General features: G+C 50.8%; 1 protein-coding gene across 1 annotated transcript in view; it reads right to left on the bottom strand.

Annotated features, from left to right (window-relative positions):
- PARP4 (poly(ADP-ribose) polymerase family member 4) overlaps positions 1 to 23,518 on the bottom strand; it is a gene marked incomplete at its 3' end in the record, with an annotated part of 72,722 nt that overhangs the window by 13,887 nt on the left and 35,317 nt on the right. The window contains exons 13-27 of the mRNA XM_021066005.1: positions 22,050 to 22,233; positions 21,422 to 21,578; positions 20,251 to 20,375; positions 16,537 to 16,668; positions 14,806 to 14,892; positions 13,478 to 13,642; positions 12,546 to 12,592; positions 12,313 to 12,391; positions 9,026 to 9,163; positions 7,173 to 7,368; positions 6,061 to 6,128; positions 5,299 to 5,486; positions 2,941 to 3,040; positions 1,376 to 1,546; positions 1,043 to 1,123 (exon numbers count right to left, since the gene is read on the bottom strand). Coding sequence (XP_020921664.1) covers positions 1,043 to 1,123; positions 1,376 to 1,546; positions 2,941 to 3,040; positions 5,299 to 5,486; positions 6,061 to 6,128; positions 7,173 to 7,368; positions 9,026 to 9,163; positions 12,313 to 12,391; positions 12,546 to 12,592; positions 13,478 to 13,642; positions 14,806 to 14,892; positions 16,537 to 16,668; positions 20,251 to 20,375; positions 21,422 to 21,578; positions 22,050 to 22,233 — 1,918 coding nt within the window. The remainder of the gene's footprint in view (positions 1 to 1,042; positions 1,124 to 1,375; positions 1,547 to 2,940; positions 3,041 to 5,298; positions 5,487 to 6,060; positions 6,129 to 7,172; positions 7,369 to 9,025; positions 9,164 to 12,312; positions 12,392 to 12,545; positions 12,593 to 13,477; positions 13,643 to 14,805; positions 14,893 to 16,536; positions 16,669 to 20,250; positions 20,376 to 21,421; positions 21,579 to 22,049; positions 22,234 to 23,518) is intronic.

Below are 23,518 nucleotides of genomic sequence, written 5' to 3'. Positions count from 1 at the left end.
AAAGAACAGGTGCCTCAGAAACTGAAGGAAAGGAGTTCCCGTTGTGGCTCAGCAGTAATGAACCCGGAGTTGCTGTGGCTGTGGCGTAGGCCGACAGCTGCAGCTCTGATTCGACCCCCAGCCTGGGAGCTTCCATATGCCATGGGTGTGACCCTGAAAAGCAAAAAGCGGGGAAAAAAAGAAAGAAAGAAAAGAAACTGAAGGAAAATGTCCCCCATTCATGCAGCTATCAAGCCTCCACATCACATCATGAGCTGAAACGTCAACACAGAAGCCCAGCAGCAAAGGAAGTACATGGTGAATCACATATGAAAATATAAAATTTTAACCTGCAGAAACATGAGTCCATAGTTTTTTTCTATTCTCTTGCAGTGCTGCACCTGCGGCATATGGAGGTTCCCAGGCTGGGGTCGAATCAGAGCTGTAGCTGCCGGCCTACACCACAGCCACGCGGGATCCTTCACCCACTGAGCGAGGCCAGGGATCAAACCCACATCCTCATGGATACTAGTCAGGTTTGTTACGACTGAGCCACAACGGGAATTCCAGGGAGTCCATAGCCTGAGTTTTATTTTATTGTTGTTTTTTTTTTTTAATTTTTATTGTAGTTGATTTACAATGTTCTGTCAGTTTCTGCTATTCAGGGAAGTGACCCGGTCACACATACATATGTACACATTCTTTTTCTCACACCATCCTCCATCACGTTACATCACAGTGATTAGATACAGTTCCCCCCAGCTTAAGTTTTGAATCTGGAGTTCACCTCGTGGCGCAGTGGAAATGAATCCGACTAGGAACCATGAGGTTGCGGGTTCGACCCCTGGCCTCGCTCTGTGGGTTAAGGATCCGGCGTTGCCGTGAGCTGTGGTGTAGGCTCGCAGACACAGCTCACATCTGGCATTGCTGTGGCTCTGGCGTAGGCTGGCAGCTGTAGGTCCGATTAGACCCCTAGCCTGGGAACCTCCACATGCCATGGGTGCGGCCCTAAAAAGACCAAAAAAAAAAAAAAAAAAAAAGAAAAAAGGAAGTTGAATCTTACTGTTCCCGTTGTCTTCTGAAGTTCAGTAGTTGATACCACGGTAGAATACTTTTTGTCTTGAATTATTGCACACAGAGTTGCCTGAAACAGGGGAAATTTCTTTTTTACGAGCTTTTCTACGTCACTGTGTCCTGGTTAGTTCAACAGTGATTCTTTCCGTGATTTTAATGAGAATGAAAAGGCTCTCCAGGGTCCCTGGTGAACCACCCACTGTGTTCCCAGGAGAAAATCTGCCAACATATTATGATTTGGGGGTGAAGGAAAGGGAAAAAAAAAGAAAATTATTAGCAAGATATATGACTCTTCCCACAGTAAAGCAACCACGCTCCTCACCTGTGTGCAGTAAGGAATAAATCCATAGACGAGGAGTCGGTCATTGTGGAATAAGGCCTGCACCTGGGCTGGGGCCTGCAGGGGCGCAGGTGCGCCTGTGCTCAGCTGCTGCCACTTGATGGAGACTGCGTGGCAACTCGGAGAACGCAATCTCGCCATCTGGTCTTCTATCTAGTCATCAAAACAGAGTTATTTCTCTTTCAATTGTTTATTCCGAAAACAGTTACTTAACATTCAAAATAATTTTACATTCTTCCCTTTGGGATTTGTAGCTCTTTTTTTCCCCTCCTTCCTGCTGCAGGGTACTTTTCCAAAAAGATTTTAAGGAGAGTTTTTAATAATAGCCCTAGCATATAATTCACAAAACATCTTAAAATTATTCTATCATTTAATTACTCATATACAACTTTGGCATGGAATAGATCAGTTGTAAAAATTAACCCTACAAAGGACCTGGAGAGACATTTCTCCAAAGAAGACACACAAATGAAACATGAAATAACGTCATTAGTTATTAGGGAAATGCAAATCAAAACCTTAATTAGATACAACTTCACACCCACTAGGATGGCAATATAAAAACAATAACAAAAAATGGAAAATAAGGGTTGGTGAAGATGTGGGAAAAACTAGAACCCTGGCACCGTGCTGGTGGGAACGTAAAATGGTGCAGCCACAGTGAACAGCATTATGGCAGTTTTTAAAAAAACTAAACATAGAACAAGCATATGCTCCAGCAATTCCATTTCTGGGTATTGAAACTAGGTTTTCACGCACCGGCTTATATGCCAATAATCACAGCAACATGATTGACAAAGAGTCCCTGCTGTGGTTCAGCAGGTTAAGAACCCAGCTGGTAGCCATGAGGATGCAGGATCGATCCCTGGCTTCTCTCTGTGGGTTAAGGATCCGGCGTTACCATGAGCTGTGGTGTAGGTCACAGACGTGGCTCGGATCCGGTGTTGCTGTGGCTGTGGCACAGGTTGGCAGCTGCAGCTCTGCTTTGACCCCTAGCCTGCGAACCTCCCTATGCAGCAGGTGTGACCCTAAGAAGCAAAAAAAATTCAATCTATGACTTTATGAAGCAGAAATCAAACCATTAGCTAGGAGAATGATCTGATGAAATATTTCCTGTGTTCATGCTAAGTGTGAGCCTGGTGGTAACAAAGGGGGGGTGGCAGGCAGAGGCTTGGGGTTCCTTCTGTCTCTTTCCAGCTCCCTTTTCCATTAATGAGAACACAGAAGTTACTGTCATTGGATTTCTAAGAAGTCAATTTAAACATAAGACTAGAAATATGTTTGTGGAGTTCCCATCACAGCCCAGCGGTTAGTGAACCCGACTAGCATCGTGAGGACGCGGGTTGGATCCTTGGCCTCGTTCAGTGGGTTGAGGGTCCAGCATTGCCATGAGCTGTGGTGTAGGTTGCAGATGTGGCTCAGATCCCGCATTGCTGTGGCTCTGGTGTAGGACCCCTCCGTGTGCCGCAGGTGCAGCCCTAAAAGACAAAAAGACCTAGATAAATAATTAAAGACATAAAAAGAAATATGATGTTTGAGAAGCATACCTGTTTTTTCCAACCGTGTTTGGACTTTGAGTTAAAATATTCAAATGCTCCAGCACCATACTGGGACAAAGTCCTTAAGATATGACGGTTTGCTGTGGAACTGATAACATTTCACGTTTAATTTTCAAGAACTTTTAGAAATATTCATAAGTACATGTAGTTAATGCCGACACAGCTTAAACCTCAGTAGAAGACACGTCACATACAGAGGTACTGGCTGCCCGCGGCTGAAGTCAGACTGACACTTGGGACAGACGTACGGAAAGCCTGAAGGTTCGGGTGGTCTACGTGCCCACGTCTCAGAAGACCTATGTCTCTTTCACAACAGAAAAGCAGCAGCAATTCTTGACTTCTGATTTACAAGGGAGGAAGCCGATGATTCTGAGAAACTCCCAAGAAGGTATCAGAACGCTGATAAGGATCTCAGCCTGCTCTCAGTGAACACGCCTGAGCCCCAAGGCCAGGACAGGCAGAGAGCGAATAAAAAGTCTACAGCGTAAAATCTGGTTCCTGTTTAGACAGCAAAGAGGTAAGTCTCATTCCAGCAAAGGTCCTCTTTGACATTTTAAATGACAATGTCCTGTTAAATTTCTCTGGATAATTCTACAACGTATACAGAGTGACTTTCTCAGGAGTTCCCCCTGTGGGGCAGTGGGTTAAGAACCTGACCACAGTGGCTCTGGTCGCTGCAGAGGCAGGGGATCCCCTTGTGGGGCAGTGGGTTAAAGGATCCCGAGTTGCCGCAGCTGTGGTTTGGGCTTAATCCCTGCCTGGAAGAGTGACTTTTTTTCTTCTTTTTTTTGGTCTTTTCAGGGCCGCTCCTGTGGCATATGGAGGTTCCCAGGCTAGGGGTCGAATTGGAGCTACAGCTGCCAGCCTACACCACAGCCACAGCAATATGGGATCTGAGCCATGTCTGCGACCTACACCACAGCTCCTGGCAACGCCGGATCCTTAACCCACTGAGGCCAAGGATCAAACCTGCGTCCTTATGGATACAAGTCAGATTCATTTCCACTGAGCCACAACGGCAACTCCAACTTTTTTTTTTCTTTTTTGGCCACCTCGGGGACACATGGGGTTTCTGGCCAGGATCAGGTCTGAGCTTCAGTTGTCACCTAAGCCACTGTCGGGAAGCGATGGAACCTGCGTCTCAGTGCTCCCTAGATGCCACCGAACCCCTTGTGCCACAGCGGGAACTCCAAGAATGACCTTCTTAGAGAGAGAGGTTCCTTCTGAAATATTAGAGCAATGATCAACGGTTTTCCAGAAAAAGAGTCTTAAGAAAGTTATTTTGGAGCCATGCTACCAATAGGCGAACTATTGGTAACACTGCATTTATCTTCCGTTATCGAATTTAATCGGCGGAGATCACAGCACTAATTAGCTCATCCTTAAGCTCGAGTTTATTTGTGTCTCACAGATTTTATGGGTCAGTGAGGCTGCAGTGCAGCCTGGAGGACAGCCTGTTGAAGAGGATAAAGTCTCCGCTCCTCAAGAACTCACAAGTCAACACAAAGGAACGTGTAACAGGAGGCAGAAGCAGAGAAAGGCCCTAACGACTGTGTAGAAAATCAGGAAAAGGATCCAGTGTCCTGGGGGGGACCCCTGGAGGCGGCTCCCGCCCCCACCTTGGTCCCCCCTCATCTAGTCCCATACTTAGGAAGGCCCTGCCTTGGACCCCAGGTCCCCACGACCTCGGGGTCTGTCCCAAGACCTGCCCTAGGCAGCGGGACCACAGAGGCACGCGTCTCCGGTGACTGGGGGGTTGACCTGTGGTGGGGGTGAGGGTGTCGGATCTGTGTGTGTGTGTGTGCATGTGTGTGTGAGTGCATGCATGTGTGTGCACATGCGTGTACGTGTGTGTGTGTGTGTGTGTGTGTGTGCGCTCCCACGTGTACCTGTGTGTATGTATGTGCCTGGCCCTGCCAGAGCTGTTGGCTTCTCAGGATGGGGTGGCATTTGAGCTTGTTTTGCAAAATAACAGTATTCAAAACTGATTTGGAGCTTGCCATGTACCTGCTGTTCTTGGAGCTTTATACATGTATACATATGCTCATTTAATCCCCAGACTAATTAAACCTGCGCTGTTTTCATGATCACCTTCGCTTCCCGGCGGCGGGGGGGGGAGCTGTCGGCAGCTTTCACAAGGTCACAGCTGACCAGGGGCCAGTTCAGGCTGTGAGAGCCGGGCCGCCGGCCCAGAGCCCGGAGCCTACAGCTCTGCCCCACACAGCTCCTGAACACCGCTGCCGACCTCAGAGCTTCCACAGCTCCCATGCAGGCCAACAAACCACCTCCCGGCAGGCTGCCGGCCGCGCCGTGGGCTCGAGTCTGTGCCGTGAGGCCCGCACTCACCCGACGCCGCAGGAGAACAGCCGGGTGTGCTGGGCGTTCCTCTTCACGAGCTGCAGGGTCAGGCTCTCGTGCTGCAGGTGCCCGTCTGAGATCAGGAGGATGTTTCGCAGCCCGTGAGCAGGCGGGAGCAAACTTAGATGCCAGAGCACCTTCCAGAGCTCTGTGTTTCCCATGGTGGGCGCAGCGGTCTGCAGGGAACACAGCGAGGGGCACGGAGTCCTTCTGGGGCGCATCCCCACTGGCTGTAACCACAACTGACGCGCCTCTCTCAACGAGGGTTTAGCGAAAGCGTCGCTGAAAAGACTTGTTCCCCTAATTATCTATCCGTGGCATAACTATCTCTAGCTGTTTAGTTTCTCTCGTGTCACACAGTAACTGTAACATATCACTTGGCACCTACTGCTTTTTCATGGTTTTTCAGGAGCCGTGATTTCAAAGCTCCCCTGGGATGGCCAGCCTGGACTGGGGGGCAATCGGTTACCCTAGTTTGGTCCATTTAAACAGAGAGAGAAAAGGGGGACAGGGCAGACCCCCGCCCCCAGGCTGTTCTGCCAGTTGTGGTGACATCTCAGGACAGTGCATGATTTTTTTCTTTCTATCATGTTAATTCCCAATTTTTTAAGTGAGTTCATATCACTTTTATGAATGAACCAAACGGAAGGGCTGGGGGTTCGGGTGGTGTCTCAGGGGACAAGGTTCTGGACAGAACCACTGACACTTGAAGGAAGAAGACCCAGGACAAAGGGAGTTTCCGTCACTCACCCTGATGCACTCGGACGCTGTGCTGCTGCTCGTGACGCACTTGGGGTATGAAAACAGCTCCTTGTAACCTGTGTAAAAGGACGGCCATGAGCTCCCACCATGGAACAGTCATGCCACTAACAAACAATAATGCTAGGTCATTTTAATATAAAAAATTCACCATAGTACTCCCTTAAATAATAAATTCTAGTGCTTTCAGGAGTTCCTGTCATGGCTCAGTGGTTAGCAAATCTCATCCTCTAGCAACCATGAGGAGGCAGGTTCGACCCCTGGCCTCGCTGAGTGGGTTAGGGAGCCGGCGTTGCCGTGAGCTGTGCTGTAGCTCACAGACACAGCTCGGATCCCACGCTGCTGTGGCTGTGGCTGCGGCGTAGCCCAGCAGCTGCAGCTCCAATTCGATCCCTAGCCTGGGAACCTCCATGTGCCATGGTGTGGCCCTAAAAAGCAAAATAAATAAATAAGTAAATAAAATAAATTCTAGGGCATTCAGACTTTGCTGAGCAGAAGGCTCTGGGTCGAAGTACGAGTGTGGACCTGTCCGGGAGCAGACTGCGCGCAGAGGGCGCAGGCCCTGAGAAGGCGCAGACCCAGGAGGACTGCCCTTCCGTGCCCTTGGCCCTCTCGTGCTGGTCTGACCTCGGCCAAACCGACAGGACGTGGATGCCCCGCACTCCATCTGCTCTCAGGGGCTCCGAGGTCCCTGGGCCCCACCCTGGGGACCGCTGTCCGGCGGCTTCCTGAGGCCACTGCTCACGGAGCCCCTCCACCTGCTGATTTCAGATGTTCTGCCCTTGTCCTTGGACCTCGCGCGCATCAGACCAAGGGGAGTAAGAAGAGCCGTCATGCTCACCCAGCACGTCTGACGGCCGAGGGTGTGAAGGCTTTACCTGGAGAGCTTGGTCCTCACATCACGTCACAGATGCGGAAACCGAGGCGCACAAACGTCAAGGAGCACATGGGGCTAAGGCGTGCAGAGGTGGGATTTGAACCCGGGGACCTGGCTGCTGGATGCCACCCTGTGCGACCCCTCGCTCCACCAGCCGTGCTCGGCGCTCGTCATTAGGCGTTAACACCGAGGGCCAGGGCCGCGGACGGCGCCGAGGTGCACTGACCTGTGCCAAACCTGACGATGTTCACCTTCCACGGCTCCCCCACCAAGGACAGCGCGTGCAGGGCGACCTGCTGGGCTTCCAGGAAAGTCTCGCCCTCCATGGAATTGGAGCAGTCGAGACAAATGACCACTTCGCTCCGCTCGGCTTGCTCGGGGGGGATGCTGCCAAGGTCTGGCTGAAAGACCAGCATGCAGGCCTGGAAGGAGAGAGGGCCAGATGGGCGCTCCATCCAAGGTAAATCTGCTTGTTTACACCGGTACCACGTTATGTGCCGAGAAACACAAAATTTCAGTCCCGAGCCCCACGCCGCAGTCTGCCTAAATGATGGACGCAAATTGGGGCAGAGTAACAAAGATCTAAGAGGGACCCAGCACGTCTGATGAAACCCCGCGGGTGCAGGCCCACTGCCCCTCACCAGGTCTCGGACTCGAGGGGGGACGTGCCACCTGCCTGGTCCCTGGGGGTCGGGGGCAGCTGCCAGGACCTTGTCCAGCAGGGACAAAGGTCTGCTTGGGGCCCACAGGTCCTCAGGCAGCAGCCCTATTACCAGCTGTGTGGACAGCTGTGGCTCACACTAAGAGCCTGGGAAGGCTGGATGGCTCCTGGGGGGCACGGTTGCCCTGGGCCATGGCTGAGAGGTGCGGGAACCCAGCCCAGCCAGAACCCAGCATGGGTCTCTCTGGATCATGAGCTGCAACTGAGACTGTCCCCTAGCGACCCTCTGCCAGCAGGGCTCTGGGAGGACTGCACCTGGAAGGGCTGGAGTCCGGTCCCATGGCTCTCGGCATGTACAGTCTGGCCAGTTTAGCAGGCGAAACTCCAGGGGCTCCCAGACGCAGCCGAGAGGGCTGGTGCCAGTCCCTGGCTGCGGCCGAGTTCTGCACACCGATTACCTGGCAAGTGGGTGGGCCTGTCCCCTCCTGGGTCCCTTGCCTGATGGTGCTGGTGACAGGACCAAGCCAAGCAGGGCTGAAGCCAAGTTCTCAGGGTACGGTGTTGTGCGAGTCAGTGGCCTAGATAGGGACCTGCCTTCTCCGAACGGCTGTCTTTGGTCTGGGACTGCCCTGGCGTTTCAGAATCTCCTGACTAAACCCCAGAGCTCGCTCGGGGCGTCTTTCTCCATGCACGGATGCCAAACGATTGTTGTTGGGGCGGATACATGCAAAGGATTCTTATGCGGCCACCTTGCTGCTACTGCTTTCAATCTTTATTTTTTATTTTATTGCTTTTTAGGAATGCACTTGTGGCACATGGAAGTTCGCAGGCTAGGGGTCCAAGCAGAGCTGCAGCTGCCGACCTACACCACAGCCACAGCAACATGGGATCCAAGCCGCATCTTCGATCTACACCACAGGTCACAGCAACGCTGGGTCCCCGCTGCACGAGGCCAGGGGTTGAACCCGCAGCCTCCTGGATACAAGTCGGATTCGTTTCCGCTGAGCCACAACAGGAACCCCTCTTAATTTTTACTTTTAAGAAGAGATTCTTCCTGACAGCCACACAAAAGGGTCTGAGAGCCATAAATAATTTTGCATCTGCTTTTGCCAAATCAATGTTTTAAAACAGTATAAAAGGATACAGACTAATCAATGTAATGTCTGGAAGCAGATTTTCTTTTAGGTAGGAATTAAGGCAAAAACGATAATCTTTATGGGAAACATGCCACTTGGGGCTTTTGGGTGAAACCTCAGGAGTTTGTCGTGCCTAATATCATAAATATTTTTACTTGTAAAATCTTGAGATGTGAGAGCTCTTTTTGAAATGCTATCAATAATTTCCAAGCTTAAATAATCTATTCTAAAATGCTTTTTCAACACTGTCTCCTACGAAAGTAGGAGTAAGAAAGACCATACCTCACTTTCTTTTTCTGGATGTTTTTCAACCCACATCCTTGAAAGACACGCATCGAGCAAACCGATGCGGAGAGAAAATCCACTGCTGTCCAGGGAGCTACCTTCGACCGTGCTAATTACAGCTTTGCAATCCGTTCTCTACAAAACAAATAACCATGACGACAGAGTAAGTAATGGGATGATACCACATCACCAGCAGCAAACTCTTGCATGGTGATCATAACCCCATCAAGACTCACCAAGGCAGCAGTAAATCCCAGTTCTGACCTGTAGCTTTTACAAGTGTGACCATTAGCATGTCAGTTACCTGCCTGCAATTCTAAAGTCGATACAAACAATCAAATCTAGCTAGTTTGAGACCGTCTTAAGCCCTGGATCCCAAGATGATAAATCTGTGTGTTCTGTTACCTGGATACAGCCGAAAGAGCACCAGAGAATCATTCGATTCAACAGGAATCTCAGAATGATACTTTTTTATTTATTTATTTATTTATTTATTTTTTGTCTTTTTGCTATTTCTTTGGGCCGCTCCCGCGGCATGTGGAGAATCCCAGGCTAGGGGTCGAATCGGAGCTGTAGCCACCGGCCTACGCAACGGGAACTCCGTTACTTTATTTTTAAATTGTATTTTCATAGACAGCAAACAACTTGAAGACATGAAGAGAAGCTTTAAACAAACAAGGTGCTGTGACAGAGTCCTGGGCTTGCCCTCTGCAGTGGGACTCCACAGCTTCTCCTGTCAGGAGGCTGTGTCTGTTTCTTTGCCCTTGAATCTGGAATTGGCCATGGGATCTCCTTTGGCCAATGGGACATTGGCAGACGGAAGGCAAGCAGAGCTTCAAGAAGCATTTGTGGAATAGGTCTGGCTCATCACTGTTGCTGCTGAACACCTGAGCTGACCTGCTGAGCACCTGAGATAACCTGCTGGCTGATGAAAGACACAGGGCTGCCACCCCCAGCTGACACCAGGCCACCAGCCAGGTATGTGAATGAGACTGTTCTAGACCTTCCTGGCCCAGCCCAGCCAGCCCATCCCACCACTGCCCCGCCGACCTACAAAACTGTGAGAAATAGCACATGCTTGTTGCTTTTTTTTTGGTCTTTTTGCCATTTCTTGGGCCGCTCTCGCGGCATATGGAGGTTCCCAGGCTAGGGGTCGAATCGGAGCTGTAGCCACTGGCCTGTGCCAGAGCCACAGCAACGCGGGATCCGAGCCGCGTCTGCGACCTACACCACAGCTCACGGCAACGCCGGATCTTTAACCCACTGAGCAAGGGCAGGGACCGAACCCACAACCTCATGGTTCCTAGTCGGATTCGTTAACCACTGCGCCACGACGGGAACTCCGATTGTTGCTTTAAACCACAGAGTGTTGGGATTGTTTGTTAAACAGCAAACGCTGTCTGATGCGGAGGGCTTTCTGTTTAGGAAGGATTATTTACATGTGCTGAACGCCACTTCCTAGCAAAATCCTAAAACGCGCTATAATGAAACGGAAGCAATAAAAGGGGCACAAACCATGAAGACACTGAGAAGAGGGGCAAAGACAAAAGCAGACAAGAGACGTCAACGGATTTTAGGATGGTGGAAAGTGGACAGAGGTGTGGTAAGGGATTCGGCCAGAGTGGAGGAAGCCCCCCGCCCTGGGCCACAGCAATGAGCCCCCGGGGCTGCAGCCACCTGGGAAGGCACACCTGGGAGGCCCCAGATGCTGCGGAAACCAGCCGTACCGGTGACCAGATGCCCTGAGCTGTCAGAGCCCCACGCCCCTCCCTGCCCTGGGTGGCAAGCAGGTAGCACCCTGTTCTCTCACTAACGGAAACTGAGGATTTATTACTTAGATTCAACCAAACAGAATCCAGACTCGGGAGCCCTAGGAATTATGAAGCACAGAAGTACAGGGCTGCACAGGGTTACGACGGGAAAGTGGCTTCCTAAGGCGTGGGACCCTTTGTGTCCTCCCTGGTGACAGCTCAAGGGTTGTCAACAGCCACACAGGGGCTGAAACACCACCACGACACCCAAAGAGCCGGCCAGCTGCCAGTGGCCTTGGTCCACTCGCTCTGCTCACCTCCAAGCACCGCACTGGCTTCTGTGTCCCAACTGAAGAGGATCACAGAGAGAGCCAGACATTTGAGGAAACGTCTCTAACAAGAACACGGAACCCAAACAAACCAAAAGCCAGGAAAAAAGCACTCAAAAAAAGGAGCCACCAGACGAGAAAGAGAGGGAAAAAACATATTTTCAGAGAGACAAGAGAGGATAAGGCATCCATGAAACACAAAGATGATATAAAAAAGGAATATTTATAGAACAGAAGAGAGCCCTTCCCCAAAAAACGAAAACTAAAATTAAAATTTCAGTAAAAGGATAGGAATTTTAAAGTGAGAAAATCACCCAGAAAGTAGTATAAAAAGACCACAAAATGGGCAATAGGAGAAAAAAGGTAGAAGAACAAGGGGCTCGATCCAGGGCGCCCTGACCGGAGGCACTGGAGGTAAACACAGGGACACCTATTTTTATAACATAAGAAAACTCCCCAGAACCGAAGGCCCCAAATTGCATACGATGAACGAACATCACGTTCCTATGCGAGTTCAGAACACCAGGGACAGAGAGAAGATCTGAAATGCTTGCAGGACTTAAAAACAAAGCAACACAGGAGTTCCCGTTGTGGGGAAGTGGTTAACGAATCCAACTAGGAACCATGAGGTTCTGGGTCGATCCCTGCCCTTGCTCAGTGGGTTAAGGATCCGGCGTTGTCGTGAGCTGTGGTGTAGGTCGCAGATGCGGCTCGGATCCCGCGTTGTTATGGCTGTGGTGTAAGCCGGCAGCTGTAGCTCCAATTTGACCCCTAGCCTGGGAACCTCCGTATGCCGTGGGAGCAGCCCTAGAAAAGGCAAAATGACCAAAAAATTAAATTAAAATAAAATGAAATAAAGATCTGGCACCGTCACCGCTGCGGCTTAGGTGGCAACTCTGGATCACATCTGATCCCTGACCCAGAATTCCACATGCTCCAGGGCCAAAAAAAAAAGGAACCAGCAGTAAAAAAGGTATCACCTAACACTTTGGAAGCCTGGAGAAAGGAGCTAAACTATGTAAAGTGGTTCACCATCTCTGGACACGGGTCTGGGGAGAGGCAGGCTGGATCCAGTGGCTCCTCCTTGTTAGAAGCCATCATTAGTTTTATTTAACCTTTAAACCGTGTGCATGTCTTGCTTTGGTAAAATAAAATTAATGTTGAAATAGGTGTCCCTAAGAAGTGGAAGCAAAGACTTACTAACCTTTTGTCTCAGTTGGTGGGTGTCACTGGAGATGAATTCAATCAGGTGTGGCATCTCAATAGAGAGAGTCAGAGAAAAGCTACCAAAAATGAGGAGAAAGCTGGCTTAGTCTATTATCTTCAATGTTAAACAACCACTTGCACTTCTTTTATGTAATTTTAAATGAACATTTAAACTGTAACAGCAATGTTCATTGAATAATTAGCCAACACTTTTCTATTTTAGGTACTAACCTTTGCTGTGTTCCTATTTCCTTTATACAAATCTTCTTGACCGTATCCTGTTGAAAGAAAAATATACACGCATAACTAAGCAGGTGCTAAGTTTCACCAGGAGATTCCAAGCAGAGTAAATGTCACCGAAGCCACAACCTGCAAGCAGCAACAGACAGCTGGTCTCACACTGGACACTGTCACGAGCATCTGCTCACGATGGACAATGACTGCTAAGACGCAACTGGTATGAGGGCTGATTGATTACCAGTTTCACAGAGGGTTCAGCTATACATGGGTCTACACACACACACACACACACACACACACACACACTTTTTGCAGCAAAGGAGCCTGTCTGGAAGGACAGAAGTCAGAGCGTTACCCAGTAGCTTTGGTTACCATCTCTGGCAACAGAATCAAGGATGGTTTAAATTTTCCTCTTTGGCTTATCTGCATTCTTTACGTGTATCTAACAGTTCTTCATAACGAGCACATAGTACAGAGATAACATTTTAAGAGACTGAACAGAATAAAAGCAGGACGCCGGAGTTCTCGCTGTGGCTCAGTGGGTTAAGTGCCCAGCATAATGTCCATGGGGATGTGGGTTCCATCCCTGGCCTCGCTCAGTGGGTGAAGTTTCCCACGTTGCTGTGGCTGTGGTGGAGGCCTGCAGCGGCAGCTCTGATTTGACCCCGAGCCAGGGAACTTTCATATGCCACAGGTGTGACTGTAAAAAATTTAAAAATAAAATTAAACCCCAAAAAAGGACATCATTGAGCAGATCTGTGTGTATTCTCTTCATTTCACAGACATTCCATGTACTGAAATACATAAATGCCAGTAAAATTGGCTTTATGCCGAAAAGATTATATTATTTTCGATATTGGCTCTTCCCTATACAAAAATCACAGAAAAAAATCTTCTTTCAATGCCATCTGTCTCATACGAACCTGAGTGTTTTCATTCACAGCTCTGTCCTGCTGCCAGGGGGCCACGGTGGCCGGCAGGAAGAAGGCAGCGCAGGCACCTTGCAGGCTGAGCTCCGTGATGTAGGTGATTTTGATCAGGACCTTAGCCTTAGGGGGTAAGTTGCCAACACTGACGGTGAAAATGTCCTGAAAGAGAAACAAACCACCGAGCTTGTGACGCGAAAGCCCATCCAGTCTAAACCGGTCCATCCCTGCCCTCACGTAAAAGACCTGAATTGCAGCTACAGTCCACAGGACCAGCACCGCTTGTGCCGAGGACAACCCAGGGCCCTTCCCCAGCGGTGGGGACGGTGTGGCACCTACAGGGCGCTGGGAGAGCAGGCCCTTGGCGGCAGGACTCGGCCACGGGGCTGCCCGCCCGGCCCCTTGGGAGACGCAGCCTGTGGCCTGTGCGGCCCCCAACCAGCAGCTTCCACCAGAGGCTGTGGGGCTGGACCCCTTTTCACCAAGCTTGGCCCTCACTTCACGCTCTTGTCTTGTAGAAAACTCATCATTTTATTTTTCAGAGAAAGTATTTTGTTTTCTTTTAGTGGGTATGGATGACCACTGAGTAAGGAAATAACTCCATGACCAGCTAGGTCAGAAAAAGAGAGACTGGAGTTCCTGCTGTGGCTCAGTGGGTTAAGAACCCCATTAGCGTCCATGATGATGTGGGTTCGCTCTCTGGCCTCTCTCAGTGGGTCGAGGGTCCGGTGTTGCTGCAAACTCTGGAGTAGGTCACAGAGGTGGCTCAGATCTGGTATGGCTGTGGCTGTGGCATAGACTGGTGGCTCTGGCTCCGATTCGATCCCTAGCCTGGGAACTTCCATACGCTGTGGGTGCGGCCCTAAAAAGACCAGGAAAAAAAAAGGAAGAAAGAAAATACAAAAAAAAAAAAAGAGAGAGAGAGAGAGATTGGATATACTTTTCTGAACCTACACAAAGGACCTCTTGACACTCCCAGGCACATCCCCTGTTCTACTCAAGATGCTGCGGTGAACACTCAGTGTGTTTGGCTTAGGGCTGTGTCACGTTATGATTGACACAGGTGAAGGGACCCCGAGGGCACCCTGGGCAGGGTGGGCAAGCAACGCGGAGAAGATTACTGTACAGACACCAGGGCTCGCCCTTCAGAGACTTGAATGAGAGCCTGGGCTTCCTTTAGAGATGCCACCTAGGAGTGTGGGTGGCGGTTCTGTGGTGGGATCTGAAGAAATGCACGATGTCCAGCCAGACAATCTACAAAATCCTAAGCTGTCTTGAACCCGTCAGAGAGGGTGAAGGCCCAATGGGCGAAGGTCCAGTCCTACCGGTGCATCCTGGTCCATCAGGTATGCGCCGTGACCTTGACTGACTGCCGCTCCGTACTCTCGGTGGGCTGCTTCCTTCTCCTTCACCTGGAAGAGAGGTTTCAGAGCAGTCATCATGTGAATAGTGATTTCAGAGTTTCACAAGGGAAATGTCATTGGCATGATTAAAATCCAGGCAAAAGCAGAAAACCAAGTATCTAAGAGGGATGCTAACTGAGTTATCGAAGAGGGATCACAGGGGACTTCCTGTTGTGGCTTAGCGGCAAGGAACCCAGCTAGTGTCCCTGAGGACTCAGGTTCCATCCCTGGCCTCACTCAGTGGGTTAAGGATCCATCATTCAGTGAGCTGTGGTGCAGGTCGCAGACAAGGCTCGGGTCTGGCGTTGCTGTGGCTGCAGTGTAGGCAGGCAGCTGTAGCTCCAGTTGACCCCGAGCCTGGGAACTTACATATGCCTCAGGTTCGGCCCTAAAAGAAAAAAAAAAAAAAAAAAAAGACAAACAACCAACAACTAAATAAATTAAAACAAAAAATAAAGTGATCATAAAAATGTAGTTATCTAATAAGACTTTGAATCAGAAAAGGCCAAGTGGAGAGAATTCTCTTTAAATGGTGGACCAGGAATTCCGGTTGTGGCTCAGTGCTAATGAACCTGACTAGTATCCATGAAGATGTGGGTTCAATCCCAGGCCTTCCTTGTTCAGTGAGTTAAGGATCCAAGCTTCAGCATAGGTCACAGACGAGGCTCAGATCTGGCATTGCTGTGGCTGTGGTATAGGCTGGCAGTTGCAGCTGTGATTCAACCCCTAGCCCGGGAACTTCCATATGCCACAGGTGTGGCCCTAAAAAGCAAAAAAAAAAAAAAAAAAAAGGTGGGACCAAAATATTTCAAGGTCAATAGTGAAAAAAATATAACTGTGAACTAATCCTTCGAAAAAACAAAAAAATGAATCAAACTTTGTCTTTCTTTTCTCTTTCCCTCTCCCCCCGCTCCCCCCCCGCCAAGTCTTTCTTTCCTTTTCTTTTCTTTTTTTTTTTTTTTTTTTTTTTTTTTGCCACAGTGCAGTATATGGAGTTCCTGGGCCAGGGTCGAATCTGGGCCGGAGCTGTGTCCTACACCACAGCTGCACCCCTCCTGCTGCAGAGACACCACTGATGCCGTTGCTGCCACAGCAGGAACTCCAATTGTCATTCCTTTGTGTACAATCTTTTTTAAAAGGTTACAACAGCCTTCACTTCAGTGTGACTTTTTTTTGTTTTTGTTTTTTTTACTTTTTTGGCCGTGTCTTCGGCATGTGCAAGTTCCAGGGCCAGGGATCAAACCCAAGCCACAGCAGTGACAATGCCGGATCCTTAACATGTTGAGCCACCAGGGAACGGCCAGTTTCACTTTTCGAGCAGGGTACAGAGGATCCGTTTTTGCAGAAGTATACTAGGGCTTCACCAATTTTCCATCGTGTCTCTCAACCTTTCGATGTTGGACTCACTCTTTGCTGGAGTGCCCAGTGCCCAGGCAGGGAACGGACCAGGCACAGATGGATGAGGACTGGACAGGTACGAACAGAAACTGATCAGCTGGGGAAGGGTGTCTGAGGGGGGCTGACCTGTGAGCGCTTGATCTGGGTTTATGATCAGGCTGCTACTCAGCCCTGCAGCCAAGGGAACTCAGATAAGGCAGAGCTGGGAAGCAGGAGACACGCTGAGGGCTGTGGTCGGGCCAGGGGTCCCCTTACCTCTCCCACAATGTGCTTCCCGTTGATGAACGCTTCGAAACCGCACACCGCCGCCTTGTCGTCCAGGGGAAAAACGTATTTTGCCTCAATGGGCACAGGACTTTGGTTTGTGTATGTTTGAAAAACAATGACCTGAAGAAGGAAAAAGTCCATATGTAGCCGATGAAACCCATGGAAAAGCGTCTGCAGAGACAACTACTACAGGAAACTGTCCCGTGGTCCCAGAGTCTGACCTCCATCCATTTCGGTCTTGGATGTCACAGTGGGCATCAAAAGGAAACGATTTTAGATAATGAGGAGCAGGGATTTTTATCACGGTTTAGAGCAGAAACTAAAACACGGCACACAGTTTTAACATCTCCCAGTTCCTCCTTCAAATGAAACCACTGTCTGAGTTACTGAACAGCAAACGTTGAACTCACTCCAAGAAGTCCAAAGTGGGCCATGAACGGGCAAGGTCCCTGCTTCTGGGCCTGCTGGACACTCACCGTCAGTCTCCAGGCCAGCCGTCCAACCCCAGATGAGCGGAAAATTCACTGCTAAATCATGAGTTATTTGGGGTCAAACTTCCCCATGGAAAAGGCCCATCAGGACTGAAATATCAAATGGTGTCCACTCTAGGGCACTACTCAGAGACATCGCCTCTCCTGGTGCAGCATCATGACTCGTTTGCACCCAGGCCCTCAATTCTTTACGTGGCACAGCCACCACCCACCGGCAGGCATTGTTATCTCATCTTACACAGAGAAAACTGAGGCACAACCAGTTAAGGAACTTTGGAAGGTCACAGCTAGAGGAGGAGCAAATATTCCAAGCTAAGCCTTCGAAGCTGCAAAAGCTCTGCTCTCCAGTCCCCGCGGGGGGTCCTACAGCTCAGCGCCAGGAGCCGCGAGGATGTTGGGAGGTCAGCTTCCTCGTCCCAACATCCACCCAGCAAAGCGCTCCTGGTGGAGTCTGGGTGGAGAGGCGGTAACCCGGCTGCGACAGCGGGGCTCAGGCTGCAGACACACCGGACAGGGTGTCCGTCTGTCTCCCCGCCCCCACCCCTTTCCCCAGGAAGGTGACCACCACAATTAGCCCGATTTCTGGCTGAAGGGACCCGAACACAGTGCTGGGCCCAGGTGTTCGAGGAGACTTCACGTTGCTCCAGGCGGTTTCAGGGTAAGCAGCCAGTGAGGTCAGATCTTGGGCGATGGGTTCAGTGTTAAGAGAAGTGCCTGCTCGCCAAGCTCCACCACCGCGTCTGGAGCCACCTTGGCTGAAGTAGCTGCAGCCTCCAGCCAGGCGGGCACCTGCGGCCACGCCTCCAGAACCTGCCCGCGGTTCTGCGACGTTCCCTCCCCCAAAGCCCTCGAAATTTCCTAGGTCATGTTCTTAAACAAAAAAAAAGTTCGGTTCGACATGGGTTTATGTTACTGAGGTGAAGCACTTTTAGACAGCAGCCTCGGATGGGAGCTGGTTGCCGGCGGCCAGGAGGGCTGCAACTTTCAGCGCCACCACCGCCTGGGGTGGGGGACACCGGGGCGGGGCGGGGACTGAGTTCAGACCCCCGTGGCCCGGGATTTAATCCATCACCCTGCGTCATGAAGCCTCCAACGAGCGGCCGAGGAGGGGGTCAGGGAGCTTCCAGGGCCAGGCGGAGCGGTGCCTGGAGGGGCCAGGAAGCTCCGCTCACCCCCCAGCCGCCCTCTGCGGCTCGTCTAACCGGCCGCTCTGCATTGCAGCCTCTAGAGTAAAGCACCGGAGCGGGTGAGCAGGGGTCTCTGGGTTCTGTGAGCCACTCCTGCAAAGACTCTTACCTAGAGCTGCTCAGTAGCAGCACAGGTGACCACGGGCACCCGGGAGGGGGCGGGGCAGGGAGAAGAGCAGCCCCGTGGGCGGGGCCCTTGGCCTCAGGGATCTGACCGGTGCCAGCGCGGCGTCGGGACTGGGCTCCCAGCTCGCTCGGTGGTGTGAAGACACACGCGCACGCACGCACGCACCCGCGCGCAACGCCCTCCCAGGATCCTCAGTTGCTGGGTTTTTTGCTTCTGGCTGCACCCGCAGCATGTGGAAGTTCCTGGGCCAAGGATGGAATCTGAGCCGCCCCTGCGCCAATACCAGACCCTTTAACCCACTGCGCGGGGCAGGGATTGACACACAGTCTTTCTCTCTTGCTCTGGCTCACACACAGGCTATGATTCCTCACAACTTTGGGGGTGTTTTGGCCTGTGAGCCAGTGGAACTCCTGACGTCTTACATTTTAGAAGAAGAGGAAGTCCCCACGTGGCTCAGTGGGTTAAGGATCCCTGGCTGGGGAACTTACACCTGCCACGGATGTGGCCAAATAAGGACATAAATGAAGGGAAGACAGAAGCAAATGCTCTGACCCCGCTTCTCTTCAGCTCCAGCCACAGTGGCCCTGGCTGCCTGCACACTCCTACCTCTGGACCTCCGCACCTGCTGTTCCCGCAGCCTGGATGAGCTCCCCCAGGTGCCCACGCTGCAGCGGCCCCCACCTCCTACACATTGTCCTCAGATGTCACCTTCTCAGGGAGGCCTGCCTTGGCCATCCTGTTCCCAAGTTCAAACCCCCTCCCTTCTGCTCTGGTTCTCTTCTCCGGCACCCACAACCCAGCTAGACCCTCTGGGCCTCCTCAGAATAGACCCCTACCCATGTCCTCTGCCTGCCTTTTTTCTGCAGAAAAACTTTCGTTTAAAAAAAAACAAAAACAAACTTAAGAGAGGTGAGAAAATGCAGAGAAAGGAACACAGTCAAGGACAAAATCCTCCTGCCTAAGCCATTCAACAAAGTCAAGGACCTTTAGCTCCTCCTCAAGGACTGTAGATAATATTCTGCACCGTGTCCCCTGAGGTGTTTTGCAGCTACGGAAACCCCACCAGGTGGAAGAAGTTCCCTGCGTGCTGCCCACAAGCACAGAGGCCCCAGACAGGGCGGAAGCAGATGGAAGACACGGACCCCCAGCGACCTCACCACCAACCAATCAGAGGGCCGTGCAGGAGCGGATTACGCCCTGCTCCTCCAACCCTGGGAGACTTCTCTCCACCCCGCTTGGGTGGGCGGGGGAACACACAGTTCCGAGGGCACGAGTCTGCTGAGGCCCCCCCCTTGCCCGGCAAAGCAATAAAAACATTCTCTTCTACTTCACCCAGAACTCTCTCCGTGATTCCATTCGGTGCCGGTGTAGAGAGGCCGAGTTTGGGCAACACCCCCACCGTCATCTCACCTATTATGCGTTTTATTTAGTTGCCAGGTGCATCACCCAGTTCTGCTCCTGGGGGCAGAACCCTCCTGTTGTTCCCTGCAGGAGACCTAGAGCCTAAAACAGTCCCTGGTGTGCAGGAGGCACTCGATGAGAAAACGACTTTTAGAAAAGCACATGCCAGAGTTTGCGTCGTGGCGCAGGGGTTACGGAATCCGACTGGGAACCCTGAGGTTGCGGGTTCGATCCCTGGCCTTGCTCAGTGGGTTAACGATCTGGCGTTGGCATGAGCTGTGGTGTAGGTCAGAGACGCGGCTCCAATCCCGAGTTGCTGTGGCTCTGGTGTAAGCCGGCAGCTGTAACTCTGATTCGACCCCTAGCTCGGGAACCTCCATATGCCGCGGGAGTGGCCCTAGAAAAGAAAGAAAAGCCTGTGGTTTGCGTGTGTCGTGCAAGTGGAATCCAGTTCTCATGTATGATTTCCATGCATGGAGTAGCGAAGTGAGCATACCTGGGCTACAAAGTCTATGATTTTCCCCTTGATATGAACATCCTCCAGGGGAACTGAATTCCCAGACGGGTCCTGGAGGCCAGCCTTGACATGGCCGAGCGGGTCGGTGTCCGGTAACTGGAGATCTGCGGATTAGAAACGGTAACGTTGGCTTTGAAACCATCTCTGCACTGGCTAGTCTGGTTCTCTTCATTTTTATTCCTTCTCCTTCCTTTCACATGTTACATGTAAGGAAAAATGGACAAACAGCATTGTAGGAGTTTCAGCAGCCAGCTCTGCAAGGTAAAGCCACATGAGAAAGTGAGGGCCGTGTCTCACTCTGTCTTCACAACCTACCGACTCTGAGGAGTCCCCCTGAAAACTCAGGGCCCCGCTAGCCTGGAAAGACACACAGCAGGAACAGAAAGGTCTCGAGGTGCATATGCACCCAGCTTTCGGAGTCCCCGGTTGGGCACGGCACCCCAGAAGGACACAGGAGCAGCAGGAGGCCCCACAGACCCTCCTCCCACTGAGAAAGTTCACCAGGGGACCCGTGGTGCCAACGTGCAGACAGGGTAGAGACGCAAACACACACTCTCTTCCCGAGGAAAAACGGGAGTCATCGTCCTGTACGTGGAGCCGCACACGTCTGATAAAAAATAATCTGATCACGGTTTAAAGCGCATTTTTCAATGCTGTCGGTTAATAATACTATACTTGTTTGGGCTTAGGCGTTTCTGAATCGGTCACCCCCTCCTGTGTGTGTCCTACTAACACACAAGCCACACATGGCGATCTTGGGGTCCCTTCACTTAATGCAGATGCCGACCTCATTCCCACAGGGAGAAGCTGGGCTCAGAAGGGTTAGGCAGTTTGTCTGAGGTTGCACAGCCCAGGAAGGGGCAAGTTGACACTCAAGCCCAAGCTTCCTAATTTGAGACCGTGTCACCAGCCCTCACTGTACCTTCGCACCTCGATGTCCGAAATTGGTTCGCTGGTTGCCCTGAGGCAGACGGGAGTCACCTAATCTCTCTCAAGCACCCCGGGTTTTATTTTTCCAAAATAAAAAGGAAATGAAGTATTTAGGTAAGAGGGCATAGAGTCACCAAATATGAATATAAAAGTCACTGAAAATACAATGTTTGAGTTCTATAGACATCACATAAAACAGCATCCAAAAAAACCATCTTACCTTCAACCTTTGAAAAATGTGAAATCTCAGGTGTGTGTTCCTCTAATTCCGTATTATCACCAGGATGAAAGTCCTTTATTTCATCTCCAGGTATACAAAATTTAATAACATATTTCATTTTAACCTGATTGGTTTTATATACGACAAACTCATCATCCTATAGAGCAAACAGAAATCAATAGGTTGGGGAAAAAAACCCTTTGTTAGAACCTGTTTTCATAAAAGCAGAACTTCATGTTTGTTAATTTAGAAAATGTTGAATTCAGACAGTGAAAATACAGTGATTATTTATTTATTTATTTTTTGGTCATTTCGCCTTTTTGGGGCCGCTCCCTCAGCATATGGAGGTTCCCAGGCTAGGGGTCGAACTGGAGCTGTAGCCACCAGCCTACACCACAGCCACAGCAACTTGGGATCTGAGCTGTGTCTGCGACCTACACCCCAGCTCACAGCAACGCCGGATCCCTAACCCACTGAGCGAGGCCAGGGATCGAACCCGCAACCTCATGATTCCTAGTCAGATTCGTTAACCACTGAGCCACGATGGGAACTCCCTACAGTAGTTATTTAAACTTAAACGGATTTTATAAAAACAGGAGCCTCCCCGCCTGTCTCCAGCGCTAGGTACCTCAAAGTCCGAGGTGACGCTGGCTGTCCCTCGAACCCCGTGGACGCTGTCGTAACCCGGCGGGGCTTCCGTCAAGGACAAGTCTTTCTCATGCAAGTCCACGCACTTGCCCAGCGCCACATCACAGACCACCAGCAGCCGGGTGCCGTCCGTGGCTCCTGGGCTCGAGTACTTGATACTTGTGCTGCGATAGAAAGGACAGAAGCACGGGTTTATTCCTCTTGACAGCTACGGGGCCATGATGTTTAATTGTATGTGCAGGAAGATGGGTATTCAAAAGCCTCTGCTGCAAGAATAACCAAATCCTACTGTTCCTGAAGTATCTCTGATGGTCCCTTTTAGACTTTGTGATTCACTCATTCATTTGCCACGTCAGCATAGCAAAAGCATGGACCCCGCCCTCTGCTGCGCTCGGCAGCGCTCAGAGGGCCTCGTTCGCAGAGAGAGATGAGCGCCTGTTCCCCAGGTTTTACCAGCTGCCAGAACACACAGAGCGAGGACAGAGAAGGAATGAACCCACCTTATTACGACGAAGCACGAGGAGTTCCCGTTGGGGCCCAGTGGTAATGAATCCAACTAGTATTCATGAGGATGTGGGTTTTGTCCCTGGCTTTGATCCGTGGGCTAAGATCCTGTGTAACTGTGGCTGTGGTGCAGGCCAGCAGCTGCAGCTCCAATTCAACCCCTAGCCTGGGAACCTCCATGTGCCACCAGTGCAGCCCTAAAAAGACAAAAAAAAAAAAAAAAAAAAAAAAAAGGCAAAGCAGTAAAGCTCAGAAAGAACACTAAAAAGAACATTAAAAGTCAAATGCGAAAGAACGGGTCAAGGGACAGACAGCCCTGAGTTCTCACCAAGCCTTCTGGATTTAAGTGGAAAAACAAAATGCCGAGTGACGCCCAAAGGAGAGTCTGTTTAACTTTCTTTAGAAAGAGTGGCCTTAACAAAGCACCGTGCTGGGGACATGCCTCTAAGGCCTGCACTTCTGTTTGCAATAATCAGTCCCCCCGATCTTCCCAGAAGCCCCTCTCCTGCAACTCATGCACACGGATCAGACCACCTCCCCCTGCTCTCCCCCCCTCCTCCCTCCTTTCTGCTCAGGGACCCCCTCCCACAGCTTCCTTCCTCCTCAGTCACTAAAGACGTCAACTTGGTTTCACTCAAGGGAATGCCAGTTTACCTTTGGAAAAACATTTTAACACACAAAATTTTTTACCTTGGAATATTCCCTACATAGGGTAGAGCATTTATATCATAAATGTTACGTTTCAAGAAAAAGAATAAGACCCCCCATGGCAGCTACTGCTCAGTTTAGGAAACAGAGCGTCCGCATTCCCTGAGGACACCCTCCTGGACTTTCAGGCACAGGATTTGTCTCCCTTTTCCAGTGTTAACACATGGCTACGGGTCCCCCAGAAACAGCGTTTGGAGTCCAGCAGTGTTTGCTGCAGCACTGGGGCTAAAGCGCGTC

The sequence above is a fragment of the Sus scrofa genome, chromosome 11 (assembly GCF_000003025.6).
Source record: "Sus scrofa isolate TJ Tabasco breed Duroc chromosome 11, Sscrofa11.1, whole genome shotgun sequence".
NCBI lineage: Eukaryota > Metazoa > Chordata > Mammalia > Artiodactyla > Suidae > Sus > Sus scrofa.
This window is presented reverse-complemented; position numbering and strand designations above follow the sequence as displayed.